This window comes from Anomalospiza imberbis, chromosome 18 (assembly GCF_031753505.1).
Source record: "Anomalospiza imberbis isolate Cuckoo-Finch-1a 21T00152 chromosome 18, ASM3175350v1, whole genome shotgun sequence".
NCBI classification, from domain to species: Eukaryota; Metazoa; Chordata; class Aves; order Passeriformes; family Viduidae; genus Anomalospiza; species Anomalospiza imberbis.
Window position 1 is genome coordinate 10,804,015 of NC_089698.1, and position 17,487 is coordinate 10,821,501.

The 17,487-nt window shown below is 51.1% G+C and overlaps 1 protein-coding gene across 2 annotated transcripts; it reads left to right on the forward strand.

The window, feature by feature from the left end:
- Window positions 1-4,005: 4,005 nt before the first annotated feature.
- On the forward strand, window positions 4,006-11,073 carry MLEC (malectin). Of its 2 annotated transcripts, XM_068208988.1 has the most exons (5): window positions 4,028-4,261; window positions 7,522-7,700; window positions 9,028-9,204; window positions 9,364-9,421; window positions 10,580-11,073. In XM_068208988.1, the coding sequence occupies exons 1-5, from the start codon at window positions 4,066-4,068 to the stop codon at window positions 10,807-10,809; spliced, it is 840 nt and encodes a 279-aa protein (XP_068065089.1). In that variant the 5' UTR covers window positions 4,028-4,065; the 3' UTR covers window positions 10,810-11,073. The 2 variants fall into 2 exon arrangements, with proteins under 2 accessions (XP_068065090.1, XP_068065089.1); XM_068208989.1 differs by lacking the exons at window positions 9,028-9,204; window positions 9,364-9,421 and having other exon boundaries at window positions 4,006-4,261.
- Window positions 11,074-17,487: the final 6,414 nt, after the last annotated feature.

Genomic DNA, 17,487 nt, shown 5'->3' on the forward strand with positions numbered 1-17,487 from the left:
AAGGGCACCATCATCACTGTGTGTTTCTTGGTGTGACTGGGAGCTGTTTTCCTCTTGCTTGCCTCCTTACTGAAACTGGGAGGTCAAGGACCAATATCCTCCTGCTTCCTCCATCTCAGATCTTTCACTTCTGAGGTTCTCTATCAGATTCTTGGGGTCCACAAATCCATGTCCCAAAGGAGGATTTTCTCTTCTTCTTTCCTGTTGCTGTGCCAGCCAGCACAGCTGTAGTGATGGCTGGTGCTCCAGTGACAGAAAAACGATGTTTCTCCTTATATTTGTGTGTGTGTGCGTGTTTACTTGTGTTCACACAGGTGTGTGCACTAGGAAGGGTTTGTGTGTGTGCACATAAAAGCAAGGAGTGCAGATAGGTACCTGGGAGTGAAGCAATAGAAGAGTTTGTATGCAGATGGGTGTATGCCCACTGTGTGTGTTTATCTATGGAGTTGGTCCCATCTTGGAAATGTGGGTGTGAGCCAAGAAATTGGAAAGTGGATATTTACAGATCTCTACTGGCTCAGTAGCTGTATTGTTGAGGGTGATATTGGAGATGAGGGTGATAAACTGAACAGAGTCCAGAGTCCTGGTATGTTACAAATGTGTTTAGGGTGATACTGGGGAGGGGGAGCCGTGTGCAGGCTTGTGTCTGCCAAAGGGAGTGCTAGTACACAACTGTGCTTCACTTAGTGGGGAGCCTGTTGAGCAAGGAGCTGCTTGTGCATGTGGAGCAGGACAGCTGTGCTGCTGCCTGTGTGCTGCAGAGTGCTGTGCCTGCCTGTGGGCACTGGGGACGGCTTGGGGTGCATGCCTTGTGCCACAGCCAGCCTGCAGGAGCCCAGTGGATAGTCAGAGGCCACAAGTGTGGTGGCTGCTTCTGCCTGCTCCTTCCCAGACCCTGCCCTGAGCAGTTGCATCTTTTGCCCGCAGCATCAGATGGCAGGACAGGGTTTATTTTAAATGGTTACCGCATATCTGGAGGCTGGACTGATCCACAGTGCAGCATCACAGTGGCTGGGCATCTTCCCTGCAAACTACGGCCACTTAAGCAGGTCCTTGTGTTTGTGGTGTGGCAGAGCTGTGCCTACCATCCCAAGAGTACTAGGCAAAGGCTGGCTGCAGGACACCTTTGTGTCATTGAGGAGGCAGTCCTGGAACCACAGCTACTTCTGAGGAAAGCTGAGTCTGCCAAATCATCTGTAGTTCTGTTCTGCCAGGTCTCACCATGATACAGTGAACAGGTCAGACAGGGCAGGTCTCAAAAGCCTTCATTTTTTTCTTCCAGCAGAAGCTCTTGAGCTCCTGCTGCTAGCCTAATTTTACTTTCACAACAAACCCCAAATAATCCTAGGGACTTTTACTATTTCCTTGTGTAGACAGGGGCAGAGATTAAAGATCCAATCTAAATAATCTAATTCCACAGATAATCCTTTTGCTCTTATCTCCAATTTCGTACCAGGGAGCTGCTTCCAAGGAGCTCTACATGGCAGGACACAGCTGGTCCCTTGTGGGCACCTGGGCCTTGTAGCCCTGTGCCAGCTGGGAGGGCTATGGGGCAGTGGGGCTGGCTCACACTGATTTCTTAGATACCTCATTGGCCTGCTTCTGACCCACATCTTTTTGCTGCTCTTTTTGGACATCCCAAATCCTGATCCCATTTTCCAGCAGTAAATGGCTAATACCCTAAATATGTGCCCCTTAGTGCTTGTGAACAATCAGTGCCAGGTAGACCAGGTAGACCAGCAGATTCAAGACAGTGATTTTGGCACAGCTGCCAGGGGACAGGGAGAGATCAAGGGATTGAGAAAATGACCCTGAGCCTTTCACTTGTAGGTTACTGGTGTAAATCCAGCCTGCATCAAGGGACTGACTGATGGCTCAGTGGATTAGTAACAGGATGGAGCCTTTGACATCTGGGGCACAAACTGGCATCAAGTTGCTGGTGTGACAGCAAGTATTGATTTGGGGCAGCAGTGTAGGACACCACGGACACAGGCCAAACAGCATCTGCCGTCCTCTGCCAGGAGCTGTGACCAGCCTGTGAGCCAGGGCGAGGGGCTCCTCTTGCCCCAGATGAGCACAGCCACTGTCCCTCCTCACTGCTGCTCAGTTAATTCCTCATGCTTTGTGATGCACTACTGATTCTTGGGAAATGGTCATCCAAGCTAGTTTTTAGAAAATGCTCACCCTGGGAACACCTGGTAACACTTAAAGTGTTTATGAGGTTCAAAGTTGTGTTCCGCCCCACACATCACAGTTGAAGTGTAGGATTAGGGAGGATCATTTGTAATCAGCACAAATGAGCTCTAATGAGGCCTCCCTCAGCCTCACCAACTGGACAGCATTGTCCTGGACACGGCTGCTTGCACTCCTTTGGTAACAGAACTTGGGGGACACCCAACAGGTCACAAACACAGCAGGGATACAGGAGATTAGCCTGGATTTGATCAGATGCTGCCAGGGCTGGGGTCTGTAACGCTGAGATGATGCCAGGAATCAGCGTGAGGTGGCTGAATCTGAAGAGGTGCTAAGCGTACACTTTTCATGCTACTAATCTGGATGTGCTTTCCTAAGGCACCCTGTAGTTTTAGGAACCTCTTCCTTGCAGCAGTACTGGTGTGGGAGTGCAGCAGTGCCATGTCTGTCCTGGCCCAGTTATATCATGAGCCCAAGAACTGATGTCACAGCAGCAGGAACATGTTTTGGGATCCACTCCAACCTGGGCAGAGCAGACTGGGGAGCAGGGGGTGGGTGCTTACGCATTCTGCCAAACAGTTCACTTCTCCAAGACTGTGTCTGGTTAAGAGGCCCACAGATGCATTACAAAAGCAACAAATGCATTTAATTCTCAGTCTGCAGCACCAAGTCTTTATTTATAGAATGCTTTGCAAAAGACTTGAATTAATATCACTGGCACTTAGGAGCAGCCACGGCTAATGCAGCCAGTGCCAGGAGCACAGCCCTGAGGCCTGGCCGGTATCTGATGCCTCAGGAACACCACGATCAGACAGAAGGACAAACATTAAGTTATTTGTTCCCCCTTTGTGTAGGGAGTGAGTTTCATTCGACCTCCCCCTGGGATATCTCACTCCAGCCACCCAAGACCTTGCCAAGGTCCTTCAGAAAACAAACCCAGGAATTTACATTCTCCTATAGAGTCCAAGCCAGCGATCAGCCCGCCGGCAGCGTCACGGTCACCTCCCCGCCTTCCCCTTCACTGGCCGCTTTGCTTCGCAGGCAGATAGATTATTGTGGTGCAAGATGCTTGAACGCCACCGGCCGCATCGCTCCTTACTGGGCGGGCGGCAACTACCTATTCCCTCACTCCACGGCAGGGGCGAACAGGAGAACCAGCGTGTTCTGCCAAGGCAAAGAGCCGGGCTTGGCAGCTGCTGTTCAGAGCACAGCGGGCACGGAGCTACCGGGACGTGGCAAGGAGCCGCCCCCGACGGCGGTGGAGCTCCCGCTGCCCCAGGTCCGCTTCCAGCCCCTCACCCGAGCACACCGGGCCCGCTCCGGTCCGCGCTGCCGCTGCGCCGCCCGTTGCCGCGGCAACCCTCCGTGTGCGCTTCCCGCCGCCGCCCCACCGTGCTCCGCGTTCCGCCGCGCTGGAGCACCGCGATTGGCGGCGCGGAGGGGCGGGCTTTGCCCACCAGCCGCCGGCGCTCACGCCAGCTCGCCGGGCTGTCCCCGCTGCGGACACGGCGCTGGGGACCCTCGTCCGTCCCCGCCGCGCCGTCCTAGGGGAGCCGGTTCCACACCCGCTCCGCTCCCTGCGCGGGCGGTACCGGCCCCGGGCACCCCGGCCCGCAGGGAGCCGGCTCTGCGCGCCGCTCCCGCCGCTGTCCCCGCGCCGCTCAGCCCAACCCGCCCATCGCCGCCGCTCATTGGCCCGCCGCCTTATGAATATGCAAATACAGGCCCGCGGCCGCCTAATGGCGGGCGGGCAGGTAATTAATATTCTCGTTTCGGCGCGCGGATTGGCCGGTGCTCGTCCCGCCCCGGCAGCGGGGTAAGCCGCCCCCTGTCGGCGGCAGGAAGGGGCGGGCGCGGCGCCGGGAGCGCGACATGGTGGGCGCTGGAACGCGCGGGGCGCCGCTGCTGCCGCCCGTGCTGCTGCTGCCGCTGCTGCTGCTGCTGCGGGGCGCGGCGGGCGGCATCGCCGACAGCGTCGTCTGGGCCGTCAACGCGGGCGGCGATGCCCATGTGGACGTGAACGGCATCCACTTCCGCAAGGACCCGCTCGAGGGCCGCGTGGGCCGAGGTGAGGGCGGGGGACACGCCGCGGCCGGGGGGTTTCGGCGGGACAGCCCGCGGGGTCCCGCTCGGCTCGGCTCCGCTGGGGCTGCGAGGTCCCGCTGTGCTGGCGGGGTCCGGGACCCGCGCGCCCCCGGCGCCGTCCTGCCCGCTGCAGCCCCGGCGGGTCTGTGGGTGTCCCTGCAGGACGGCGGGGGCTCCTCTCCCCCAGCCGCTCGGGGACGGTCGTGGCCCGAAGGCAGCGCCGGCACTTGTCACCAGCGGGACCGCGGCCACCCTTGTTCTCCCGCCGGGCCCAGCTGGGGCCGCATCGCCCGTCCCCGTGGCGGTGCGGGCCCGGGGCCCCAGAGGCGGCGGGATGAGCCCTACGGGATGGTGTTCCTGCCCTCGGCCTGCGGGGTTGTGTAATGCCGGAGGGGAAGTGGCTCCGCGAGGGATGGAGTGGGATTTCGGCTGGAAAGGCGGCGGGAGCGGACAAGCTGCCAGCCCTGCCGCGTGCGCCCGCTGGTCTCTTTTTCTCTCCCGTTTTCCACTGAAGAGCCCGTGTTCCACAGCAGGATCCGCCGGTTCACAGCCCAGTGCGCAGCGCGCTCGGTGCAGTGGGAACAAGCTTTTCCAGCCCTCTGCAGCCGGATCTGGGTCGCGCACGATGTGGGCTGATGCTTGCAGCTTTCTGGACCCGACAGCGAAGAGCACAGGCTGCTCGCTGGAGCCCTAGTGCTGAGCCCGGCATGGGGAAGGTACAGCCGGCTGCTCTGCTCCATGCCCCAGTCCGTGGCTGGGTGTTCAAGGGCAGGCACACGAGGAGAAGTAGAGGCAGATGGGAAATCGTTTGCTGCTCTGACTACCAAGTCAGTAAAATCTTCAGCCTACTAATTGCACTTGGATTACCTTTTCCTACTTCCCCCAAGACCACCACAGTCTGAATTGTGCATGTTTCTGATAATTGGTGTACCAAGACTTAGTCGATGCACTAATATATTGAAAAGCTAGCTGTGCTGAGCTGCTCTGCTGTCAGTTTCGGGTGAGTGGTGGAATGTGGAGATGAGCTCTCTGTTGACTTTTGAGTCTAACTTTGCTGTTTCCATGTAGGATGATGAGGATTTTCCTGTGCTATACAGCTGGAACTGTTATTGCTTGTCCTGCATGAGTGCCATATCAAATGGAGAGCCTTTTGGGCACACTGGATACAGTGGAGGTCACATTTAAATTCTAATACGGTTTTTCACACCCATGGAAGCTGCTGCTCCAGTTGCACAGGGTGACCTGATCACTGTAGGTCAGCTTCCCTTCATAGACTTCTCACATGTGTGACTTGAATGTCCTTGTGGACTTGAACTATTTATTTCTGAGTTGAAGAGGAAAAAAGGGTCTTTTTCAATCACATTGTGACATGCACTTCCTTTGTGGAAAGCCCGTGGTGTTTTCTCTGAGCAGCAGGCTGTTACAGTAATCCTGCATCAGCCAGTGGTGCCAGGCGCAGTGGAGACTTTACCCCTTTGAGCTCTCAGCTGCCTTTCCCTCAATGGCTTTTTATTGCACCATTGTTCGTTTACTCTGGGCTCCTCTCTGTGTTGATAGACATGTAAGGGCTATAGCAGAAATGTATGGCTGACTGGGAGGAAATGACCTAGGGATAGTAATTCTCAGCTGTACTGCCTCTGAGCAATTTAAAACCTCTTTTTTTTTTTTTTCAAGCCTCAATTCAGCCGCTGTGCCCTAAGGGACTGACTGTGCTGATGGCAATTACAGAATAGGCAGGTGCCAAACATAGTTGAGTTACAGCTTGGTGTGTACTGCTTGCTCCCAGTGAGCACCCAGTGTGCTGTAAAATCCATCTTGCTTCCACAGCTCTGTCAGCAGAGCTCTGACATGCAGAGCTGGTGACAGGTCTTCCTCTCCAGTTACCTTCTTGGCCATTAAAGGACTTTCTTCCTGTGCAGGCTTTCCTTTAATAGGAGCTGCCTTCTGTAGAGTCCTTGGTTTGCTATTGCTGTAATCTGTAGCTGGCCAGAAATATCTGTGTGGGAGGACAGGTTAAACTTTTCGCCCTCTGTATTTCTGGTGGTTAGAGTCCTCAGTCTTTATGCTCAAGTTTGAGTGGTAAAGAGAAGTGGAAGATTGCCTGAGCAGCTCTGTGTGAAATGGGAGACTAAGAGCTGGCATTAATTTCCTCTCGTTTGCATTGGCTCTGTCTTTGGCAAAGTGCACTGGGTTAGTAGTTCTTGCTTTGTCTTGGCCAGTGCAGTGTCTGTTCCCATGGAAATGGGGGTGGGAGAGGTAAGTGTCAGCAGAGAACTTCGTCTGGATCAACTTCTGCCTGAAGTGCCGGTGGACGGATGGTGTCCACAGTCTTGTCTCCTGCCCCTGCTTTGCTGGGGAATTGTTTGATGTGCAGCCCTGGAGGCATTGCATCAGTTTGCATTTATACAGGAACCCTGATACAGTAGCATACCAAGTGGGGTTAAAGTTTTTGGGGGCTGCTGTAGGGGTGGTTAAACACTGAAAATAGGCAAATTTTGTTATTTCTCTGATTTTGTCAGTTGTTGTCCTGTTTGGACCCTTCTCAGGGGCTCTTTGCATTCCTTCAGACAGCTCCCATTTCATCTGGGTGGCTCTGAGAACATCAGCTGATGGAGCTGCTGGTGCTCTTGTGTATCTTTTTTGTTTCCTCCATCCCATCTTCATGCTGACAGGTATTGTGGGGCTGTGGTGAGAAAAGGGCTTTGTAAGATGCCTAATGCTTTTTGTCCTTCTGCCATTCCCCAGGTTATTTCCTGAGGGGGATGAGTCTCTAAAATCCAGTGCTATCGACTGCCAACTTCATATCTGTTGTATCAATGAGTCGAGTCAGTGCTGTGCTAGCTGTTTTAGTTCTGTACTTGGAGTCTGAAATTTGAAAATATTGTAAAAATATTCTAGGTGTTTTCACTCTTTAAAGCAAGAGCCAATGGCCAAGTCCTTTGGCTTTGTGTAATGTTGTTGAAACAGGCTTTTCTTTCTGAAATGGTGAGAGTGAGCTTACTGTGTCTTAGACTGCAGCAGGTCTCCAGACCTGTTTTCCTACATTTCTTGGATTCTGGGGCTTTGGCTTCTTGTGCTTCTGCTCTGGTAGTGCTGCCACCTGGTCAGAGCAAGCAGGGGAGACAGGTCTGATGGGTTGTAAGTGCTAATGCCACTTATGGAATTAGGCGCTTCAAGAATATATAAAGTGTTTCTTCCTCAGAATGTAACCCTTCTTCTCACTCTTTTGTGCTCAAAACCCAGCTTCTGACTATGGTATGAAACTGCCAATCCTGCGGTCCAACGCAGAAGACCAGATTCTGTACCAGACAGAGCGTTACAATGAGGAAACCTTTGGCTATGAAGTTCCCATCAAAGAGGAGGGTGACTATGTGCTGGTGTTGAAGTTTGCAGAGGTCTATTTTGCACAGTCTCAACAGAAGGTAAGCAATAGCTCCTTGTGTGTCTCTGATGCAAGTTCCTGGCTAAGACTGTGTGTGCTCAGGTTACCTCTGCTGCTTTGCATGCTGGAGGAAGGAGTCAGTTAACTTAGGTCCCAACCTCTCCCAGGCTCTGAACCTTTAGAGCTCTCTTCCACATTCTAGCTATACAGTTGGACTGGAAAAGTTAATTACAAAGCATTCAAACAAACACGTGCAACTAAACATAACTAGCAATAGAGTTTTACAACCTGTTTAGGCTGTGCTGGCTTTGAGAAGTTTTTTTCCTTTTTCTTGAATACTTGCTTCTGACTGGACAGCATAGTTATGCTGGAGGAAGTATGGCATGGATTGAAGCAGGGAGGTGGTCTGGGTTAAATACCCTGCTGAAAACAATTTTTTACAAACATAATAAGACTTGATACTGGTTCAGTCTGATCCTGAAAGCAGAGTTAAATTCATCTGCTTTTTGCTTTTTAGAGAAGAATAATCCTTGTCCACTTTTGAAATCCCTCATGTACAGAAGTGGAAACAGAAGCAAGCAGAACTCAAAGCCCTGTGATAAATTGGGGTAGGAGTGGTTTGTGTTTTAGTCTGGCTTTCTTCTGATTCTATCAGCTTCTTTAGGGCTGATCTCCTTAAGCACTGTGCTGCCTTCCTGCCAGAGAAGTATTTCAGGGAGCAGAACTGGTGGGGCTAGCTTACAGAACGGATGCAAAAAGCAGCCTTGGATTAAACTGAAGGGCTGAGGCATCTTTGGTTCCTCTTCCTTCATGTGGTTCTGCTGGGATTCCCCAGGTGCTGCGTGAAGTTTGAGTCATTAACAGCCCTGAGGAGGACTTTCACTCTGAATTCACAGATGTGGTTAGCAGTTAAACATTTTACCTCCTTCAAACCCTGTGTTCTCCACCAGCTTGTTTCCTCTTCTCTCTTCTGCTGCAGGCTGTTAGTTAGAAATGGCTTCAATCCCTAGGGTGTGGTGTGTCACAGCCACCCCAGGGTGGTAAGAGCAGATCTTCAGACAGAAGAAGAGTTGTGAAAGAGAAGCATGAATAAGCCGGAATAAAACTGTGCTGTCCTCAGGTCTGAACAGCAGATTTAGGGGCTGTTTTAAAAGGAGAAGGCAGATTTCGGGGTATTTGAAAGCATTATTAATGCTTTAGTGTCTTTACCTGGCTGCTTTTGGGCTTTGAAGCCTTCCCAAAGGAGTGTTACAATGCTTTCTGGTCCTGGGTGCATAAAAAGCAGAGACTTTTCCTGTTCTGTTCCCATTTCAACTGTCACGTGCCTGAATCTGCTCTGACTCTCTGTCATTTCTTCCACCCTGAAGGTATTTGATGTTCGCTTGAATGGCCACGTGGTGGTGAAAGACTTGGACATTTTTGACAGAGTTGGACACAGCACAGCTCACGATGAGATCATTCCCATGAGTATCAAAAAGGGAAAACTGAGTGTCCAGGGGGAGGTTTCAACATTCACAGGAAAGCTCCACATTGAGTTTGTAAAGGTAATAAGCTTTTGAGGGCAGAGCCTTGATCTTCCCTTTCCCGTTCTTATCCAGTCATGTGGTGCAGCTGTGTGCTGGAGGAGGAGAGGCATTGGTAGGTGGGGAGACCATTCCTTGTCTCAGAGCTGCAGCACTGACTGCTGCTTTTGCTTTTTCTAGGGCTATTATGACAATCCGAAAATCTGTGCCCTATACATCCTGCAAGGAACAGTGGAAGGTAAGCACAGTTTCTAAGCCAGAAGGCTCTTCCCCCTTGGAGAGCAGCCTGTTGCTTCTCAGACTATGAGATCATAGCTTTTGCTGACCCACATCTGCCAAAATTGTTTCTCTTTCACTGAGTTCCCACAGAGTACAGTTGCAGAGTGAAATAGGTGTGTACTGTCCTCATTCTCCTCTAAGTCACAAAGCTTGTGTCATTTTGGAGTGAGAAAAAACAATTTGTTTCGGAATTTCCTGTATATGTGGTAAAGGAGAGGGGAACATGTCTGGTCAGTCTCAGCTTATAGCTACAGATAAATACCCTCTGGCCTTGGATGTCAGCAGCAGCCCTGCAGACAAATAATTTACAGTTATTTTAGCTAGTGCTTAAGTATTTGTCACCTGGAGCTTTGTTTTGCTTTTTCAGCTTTAGGACAAGGCAGTATTTCTTTCCCAGATACCAGTTCCTCTGGATAGCTCCAGGGAGTGCTGGAAAGGTCCTTGTTCTTTTATCATCCTCTTTATAAGTGAGCTGGAATTGGAGCCCCTCTAGCTCCTGAACTAGGAAGGTTTAGGATCCCTCTCTGACCAAAACATCAGTTTGCTTCACTATGGGATGGTCAGGTGCTGCTGAAGATTTGGGAAAAACCTTGTGGCCAGCTCAGGCTCAAGGCTCAGAAGGCTGGATTTGAGTGGGGCTTGGCCATGCTGCTCTCACAGCTCTAGCTTTGAGGGGTGCAGGGATGTGGAGTAGGACTGTTTATGGAAAGGGTTGTTTCTGTTCCTGTTTGCACCTGCATCTGCTGGTCCTGCAAGGCAGCAGGTGCTTGTTCTTGACTAGATCTTACTGAGCAGCTGCAGTATCTGAACATGTGCTCTAAGTGTGCTTTTGTGCATTAACTTGTCCATGTGACACACTGATGGTGTGGAAGGATGAAGTTTGTCTGCAGGCTGGATCTTTAGATGCTCTTATCTCGCAAAGAAAAGAAATAGTGGTGTGATTCTCTGTGGTAGAAGATATTCCTCTCTTCTGGGGTGTTCTGGTTGTGGTTTTAATGGGGTCTCAGGTGCCCTCTTGTCAATGTTCATGTTGGATTGGGGAGAGGGGAAGGAAGTGTCTCGAGTGAACTCCCAGTTTACATCCTGCCTGCTTGCAACCTTTTGTCTTGTTCAACAGATGTTCCAAAGCTGCAGCCACACCCAGGTCTGGAGAAAAAAGAGGAAGATGATGATGAAGATGACTATGATGATGGTTCCAGTGTCAAAAAACAGGCAAATAAGAACCGGGTTCAGTCAGGCCCACGCACACCAAACCCCTATGCCTCGGACAACAGCAGCCTCATGTTTCCTATATTGGTGGCCTTTGGTGTCTTCATTCCTACCCTCTTCTGCCTCTGCCGATTGTGAGAGCAAGCCCCACAGTGCATCAGCCCAGGGGCTGGGAGGGAAGGAGTTGGACCAAATATGGTTGCTTTCAATTTCTCCATATTGTTCATAATTTAAGGAAAAAAAAAAAAAAAGATGATTCATTTGGAATGAATAGCAGGTCCAGGTAAGAGGGAGCTTACCTTCCTCCTGCCAGCAAGCAGCAAGGCCCTCGCCTTCCCCTTCGCACCATGTGCAGCCTCTGATTCTCCCTGGGGCATCCAAGAGTGAACTGAGTCCTGGCTGGGTGTGTATTGAGCCATGAAAGCTGATGCTACCAGTCCTGGGCCATGTCCCACACTGAGAGAAAGCCATGTGCTGTAGGATCTCTGCCTTTACTGGGTGGAATACAGTTCCTTTAGCAGGAAAGCAATTCTTAAAACAAGGCTGGGGTACACATTTTGTCCAGGAGCGTGGAAGCGTTGTGGTGCTGTTGGGTGTCAAGCAACTGCAGAGGACAGAGCCTGGCTCAGCATCTCCCTGAACGTGTGCAACACGATGTATGGTACTCGCCTGTGTAAAGACACCAAGGCTCCAGACCAGCCTCCGTAGCGACGGTCCCCTCCTAAGACTGCAAGCTGCGCCAGGAGCAGAGGGATTTAACTGGCCTGATTTGCTGCACCAGTTGGGAGAGACTTTCCTAGTCTGGCAATTGCAATGTTTGTTCCATCGCAGAGGGATTCTGCTGTAGCCTGTGAGAGGCTGACATTGTTAGCGTCTGATCAGATGCACTTGTTTTCTGTATTGAGTATGGCTTTTGTTTCCTTTAATATCCTTTTATTTTCAAAGGTTTTGTTTTAAGCCCAGTTCCTTGTTTTGCCTTTCCCAGCAAGTGACCTCTTATTTGGAAGAAGCTGAGAATCAGGTGAACTAGAGAGGAGGTCCAGGACTTGTTCCTTAACCTTCCTAATGGTGAGCTCCCTTCTCTGTGACTCTAAACAACCTGTGCCGTTGGATAGAGCAGAGCAACCTGGTGGATGCTCCCTGTGGTCTCTCGTTGCCTCTGTAGAGACCAGCCCTGCCTGTGGCTGAGAAATGGAGCTGGTCAGTGTTTGCAGTGAGTGAGTTTGGCCTTTTGCACATCCAGGCCCTGTAGTAAAGGGGCCGATGTCCAGCTTTTCAGGCCTGCAGAGCAAGGTGGCTCATTGCCATCCAGAGGACTGGAAGTGAGCAATGCACTGGAGACAAGGTCACCTGCTTTCCCCAGGGATATTTCTGCACGAGGCTTCTGTTTGCACATGCAGAGCCTGTGCCTACCTGGCAGAGGCTGAACAGAGCGAAAGCCGCTGCTGTGCCTTCTGGTCCAGAGCTAGAGGCCCTGAGGAACTGCCTTCCCAGAATCTTGGCCTCCAACATGTTGAGCATTTCTGGTGGACCAGGAAGGAGATGTTCTGTGCTGGAGCAGGATCTGTCCCCCCTGCAGGGTTGGGTTTTTGCGGATCAGCTCTGTTGCTGCTGAGCCCTGGGCTCACGGAGCGCTTTACCTCATGCTCTCTCTGTTGTCCTCAGAAGTGTTCTGTCTTTCCCTGGAGCAGTGGCACTGAGCTGTGACCTCCATGCTGCTCTGCCTCTCTGGGCCTGCATTTTCCTAGCAGTTGTTCCTGGGATTGATCCCCTGCAGTGGCTCAGCCTTTCTTTGAGCTGAGCAGGGTCAGCAGAATGACCAAGTTTCTGGCAAGGGAACTGGAGGAGCAGCCTGTTCTGTTCTGCTGGGCCCAGACAGCTGAAGCCTTCGCTTCCTCTTATCCCTCAGGCTGTGGTAGGAGCTGTCAGCTCAGGGTCTCCAGAGTGGAAGCTGGGGGAGGTGATAAAACGCTGGTCTCTGCAGCAGTGCCACTGAACCTTGCCTTTCTGATCTGTTACAGGCCTGACCCTAATTCTCTATCTATGAGCTGAAAAACAAGCAGGACCTTAATTATCTTCTCTCCAACTGCACATGGGCTAGTTTGGGACAGAAGGAAGAGTCCTCACCCAATTTAAAGGAGAATACAGGCTTTAGAGAGAGCAGATCTTGAAGAACAGACCTTAGGATGAAAGGTGGTTGGCTTGATGTTGTCTGCTTCATCTTCTAGCTACTGTTAAAATCCTAATACTTATAAAACTATTTTAAAATATGAGCTCTGATTTGTTCAGTGACAGTGCCTGCAGGGATTCTGCAGCGTTTTTGGGATTGCTCTAACTGGATTGAAGAGACATGTAGATCTTTATCAGTTTTGAGAACCATGAACTGTGCTGATTTGTTAAGCAAAGAATCTGGGGTTGAAAGCAGGCGTCTAAGGAGCTGCTCTCCTCCCGGCCTTTTAGGATGCATTTTTTTTTGAGCATCCTTGAAGCAAGGAATCACTCAGCTTCTTGTGGCTCACACAGTAATCTCAGCGTGTTGCCTACCATTGGAGAAAGGGTGTGTGTTTAGATGTGAAGAAATTGGAGACAAGTCTTTCAGGATAGTTTATCCTGGCCTCCTAGCAGCCAGGGCACCCATTTGGTGCCATCAGCTGCCCCAAGGCAGAGCTGTACAGGGTGTGATCTAGTTTGTTCTAGTTGCTCAGTTCAAATGAATTTGTCTTATTTGATTAAGAATAGGGAGGAGAAACAGTTCATCCTTCATGGCTTCAATTGAGTTGTTTTGACTCTGGTTTTGTGCATCTTTCTCACCACAGAGCTGGTTTCTGGGGGGGTTCCTGACCCTGTTAAAGTCCTAGGAGCAGTTTCCTTCCTGGTCCATCCCCTCCTGACAGGTTTGCTTTGGAAGAAGCCTTCAAAGAAAGCATGTGGGAGCACCAGGGATGGTAGGGGCTGGCCAGTCAGCACATTTATGGGAATGGAGTACTCCAGCTCCCCTGGCCATCTCTGTCTAGTATCTGCAAGCCAGACTCAGGGATGTAATTAGGTATCTGGTCCTGACCAGGGAAAGAAAAAGTTTGGGCTGGCTGTAGCTTTCCAGAATGGGTGTTTGAGGGAATATCCAAGACATTGTTTAACTGAGACAGGTCAGAGACAACAAGCCTGTTTGTGCTGATTCCTCTGCCAGCAGCAGGCAGACGGAGTGCAGCAGTGTGGGGAGCTGGGTCAGAACACACCCTGGCTTGATTCATGTCGTGCAGAGAGGGGCAGATATGGCAATTTTAGTAAAGCTTCCTACTTAATAAGGGAAAATCACTGTCTGTGATTTTTCAGGCCTGGATCCAGCCTCAGCATAGTGGTTTCAAAGCTTATTTTCATTGGCCCATCAGCCCCTCCTTTAAGCCAGGCTATTGAAGTCTTCTGTGTGTGTGACTAAACATCTCTGACCCTTTTGATTGTCCCAGGTGGCAGTGAACAGAAAGCCAAATGAATTCCCTTCTCTTTTTGGTGCCTTTGTCTCAGGCTTTGAATAAAAGTCTATTTGATGGAGCTTCTTTTTTTTTTTAAGGAGCTTCTGAGTTTTTTCTTTTTCTTTAAGGGACAGGCATTCCCTGCCCTTGAGATCAGATGGGGACTGTCTCCCTGTCCCCAGATGCCAGCTCTGGAGGTCACAGCTGAAGTAGAGAACTGTGAGCAAGTATCTTTATTTTCAGTCATTAAAGTCAATGGAAGAAAAGTCTAGCAGGGGATAGAAGAACTGGAAGAGCTCCTGCAGGTCTGATCTCCCCCAGAAATCGCCTGAAGGCAGGATGGAGAACTTCCAGACAGTCTGGTGCCTGGGTGTCTGTGCAGTTCAGAGCTGAGTGAGTCACTCTGGGTCCTGGTAGCTGTTTGGCACTTACAGCTTCTGGGTGCAGAGTGGGGCTTGGGGGGCCTTGCACCCCTCATTTACTTGCTGAGGGCTTGCCCTGTGCTGCTTAGGTCTGAACAGAGCAGGGACCTGTGCCTTTTCCCTTAGCCTTTAAGTTGAAATGGGATTGCAACCACCAGGGAAGTGTCTTGCTACAGGAACTCCGGGCTGAACAAGCCTGTTGCTGATAGAAAACACCAGGAGGGAGAGAGCCATGAGAGCAGCTTCAGCCCTTGATGTGAGACAGATTCTGAGCAGCTGCGAAGTACCAAGTGTTACAGGCTCTGTTTGGGGCTCAAATGTGGGAGAGATCCATCTGCTTCTTGCACGTATGATGGGGAGGGAAATACCCTTGCTGAGAATCCAAGGGAAATGGGAACTGGGCCAGCACTGAGCTGATTTACCTACTGGCACTTCTGCATCTCCACAACAAATGCCAAAGCCTAATACAATTCAAGGATGCTATTTTAACGTCGGCCTGGTTCCACCAGTCTGTCTCCACCGGCTGGTCCCAAACAGGCTCACATAAGAATTCTCAACGGCACAAACACACCAGGCTGGAGCTGTGCAGGCTCAGAAACGTGATCACACGGATGGGCCTCCTGTGCTGCACCCCTGCTTTGTGCTGCCCAGCAGGTCTGGGGCACATGCATTCACCTTGGATCCAAATGGATTTGACCCAGGAGTATTGTAGCATTGAAAGGTGCTGGGATGGATGGGAGAGGTGAAAGCAGGTCCATGTCTTCCGGGACTCTGGCTTGCTCAGAGTTTATTGCTGTATATTAAATACTATTTTTGGAGATTGAGGGGAAGATGAGGGTGGGGAGGGATGTGATGATGACCCAGTCTGATTGGTGGGATGCTACTGCAGGTTATTGATAGGTTTTGATTTTTTTTCTTCCCAAAAAGTGCTTTATTAAAAAAAAAAAGGTCAACAGAACAAGTGTTTTCCACCCTCCTAGAAACTGTGCTGGCTGATCATAAAATGTGAATAATCTTTTGCAAACATCAAAGGTTTCTGCTAAAGAGTTTATGTGATGGAGATTTGAAAGCAGGGTGTAAAGTACAGCTTGAACCAGTTTAGCTGGGAAAAGTGTGCATCCAGGAAATGCAGGATCTCTGCCCTGGAGTAGTCCCCTGCCACACTTAATGGGGATGTGCTCACCATGGCTGTTCTGTCACACTGTGGCAGTTCCTGAGCCGGTGTTCTGGAGCGAAGCAGTGGCTGAAAACTGGCTGGCAAGTGGGGGACTTGAGTTTTTTGTGGTTTCTTTGGGGGCTTTGTGCATTCAGGGCTTTCCCACTTGAGAAGCAGCTGGAACCTGTGAGAGCAGAGGCAGGATCTGTGCTCCATGCCAGGAGGCTGCAGCCAGGACTGTGAGAGGTGCTGCTGCTGTTTGGTTCCTCTTGGGGTAGCAGCAGTCAGCGTTGGCACATGGTCCCATCGCTCCACTGTGCCTGGCTGTGGATGTGTGGAAGTGACCTGTGCCACTGGCATTAAGGACACATCCCAAATTGCTTAAAGCTGCAGGTCTGAGTTGTCTGTAAAGGCTGAAGCAGTGTGAGGAGAAATCTTCATCTGTACGTGTCACCAGTACAAAGGGTTTTTGAGGAGGAGTTTTTATTTTACTGCCCATTGTTTTGTGTTATAACAACTTGCAGTGACATTTTTTAGTTTGTTTTGCAGCAAGCTTGGGCCCTAGGTGAAAAGCACAGACCTATTTCTGATTGCATTGGCTTTGCAGGGATTAGTTTGGGGGAGATGGGCATGGGGATGGGTTATTTTATTTTTGGTACACAGTAGCAGTTTTATTTTTTAATTTTCCCAGGATGTTTGGCTGAGGGAATGTTCTGAAATCTACTGTCTGGCAGTTTAACCAGCAGTGTGCTAAAGGAAAATAAACAAAATTATATTGTCACTTGGATGAGGTGGTCCCTCTTTTCTGGTGGTGGGAGCAGAGGAGCCCCCTCTGGTTTACACCCAGAGCCTCAGGGAGGCTGAGCCTGGCTGACTGCTGCTGGGTGACACCGTGCTGCTGCCTGGTGATCTCTTGCCCATTGTTTTGAGCGATTAAGTGCAAATTGAATAGTACAACATCCTCTTAAAAGTGCTGATGTGGTTGTTGCTTCCTGCTCAGAGCCGGAGCACCAGAGAGATGTAATCTGCTTTCTGGGGCTTCGCAAGCTGCCCCCCTTTCAGCTTGAAACCCTGTCAGAGGCAGACGGAGCTGGAGCTAGAACAGAGAGAAAGCAGCAGCCTTGTGCTCTGGGTGCCTGCTCTTGGGGACAAGGGAGCCTGGTCCCATGCAGAAAAGGCGCTTTTCCAGAAGGTCCGGGTCTGGCCTTCCTTAGGGCACAGGATGGAGGCACCAAGCCCATGCAGCGAGGAGGACCTAGGAGCACTGGTGCGGGCAGGTTTTTTTTGAAATAACATTTGGCTGGCAGTAGCAGGAGTGTGCTGCTCGCAAGCCACAGCAAGCGTCACAAATCGCTGTTGAAAATCTCCTTCTGGTCATCGTGAGCATGTTCAGTGTCAGCTGGAGGACTTCCAAAAAGAGGATGCAGACATTTGTTCTTGCCCAGTTCCCCAGAGGGCTGGAGGTGACTCTTGGCAGCTCTTGCGTGCCTACTGCGGGCTGCTGGGCTGCCCCTCTTTGGGTAGAAACACATTCTTTCCTCCGTCTGTTAATACTTTGAGTTCCTCCAAGTGCGACCTCCCCAGTCCCTCCCACCGGGCTGTGAGACTCGTCCGGTGTCTGCCGCTGCCACCTCCGGTGTGTGGTCACGAAACTGACCACACGGCCCTGTCGCTGTCCCGCTCCCCAGGCACAGCAGCCGGGGTATCCCCGGGCAGGAGCGTGGTGTGCCCTCCAGGGCCTCCCCTTGCGGACTGCCCCTTCCCGAGA

What these genes read in the sequence shown, in the direction of transcription:
- MLEC (XM_068208988.1), top strand. Translation starts at nt 4,066, where the DNA reads ATGGTGGGCGCTGGAACGCGCGGGGCGCCGCTGCTGCCGCCCGTGCTG. An exon ending in TTGCACAGTCTCAACAGAAG is followed by an intron (nt 7,701 to 9,027) that starts GTAAGCAATAGC and finishes TCCACCCTGAAG; the next exon opens with GTATTTGATGTTCGCTTGAA. An exon ending in TCCACATTGAGTTTGTAAAG is followed by an intron (nt 9,205 to 9,363) that starts GTAATAAGCTTT and finishes TGCTTTTTCTAG; the next exon opens with GGCTATTATGACAATCCGAA.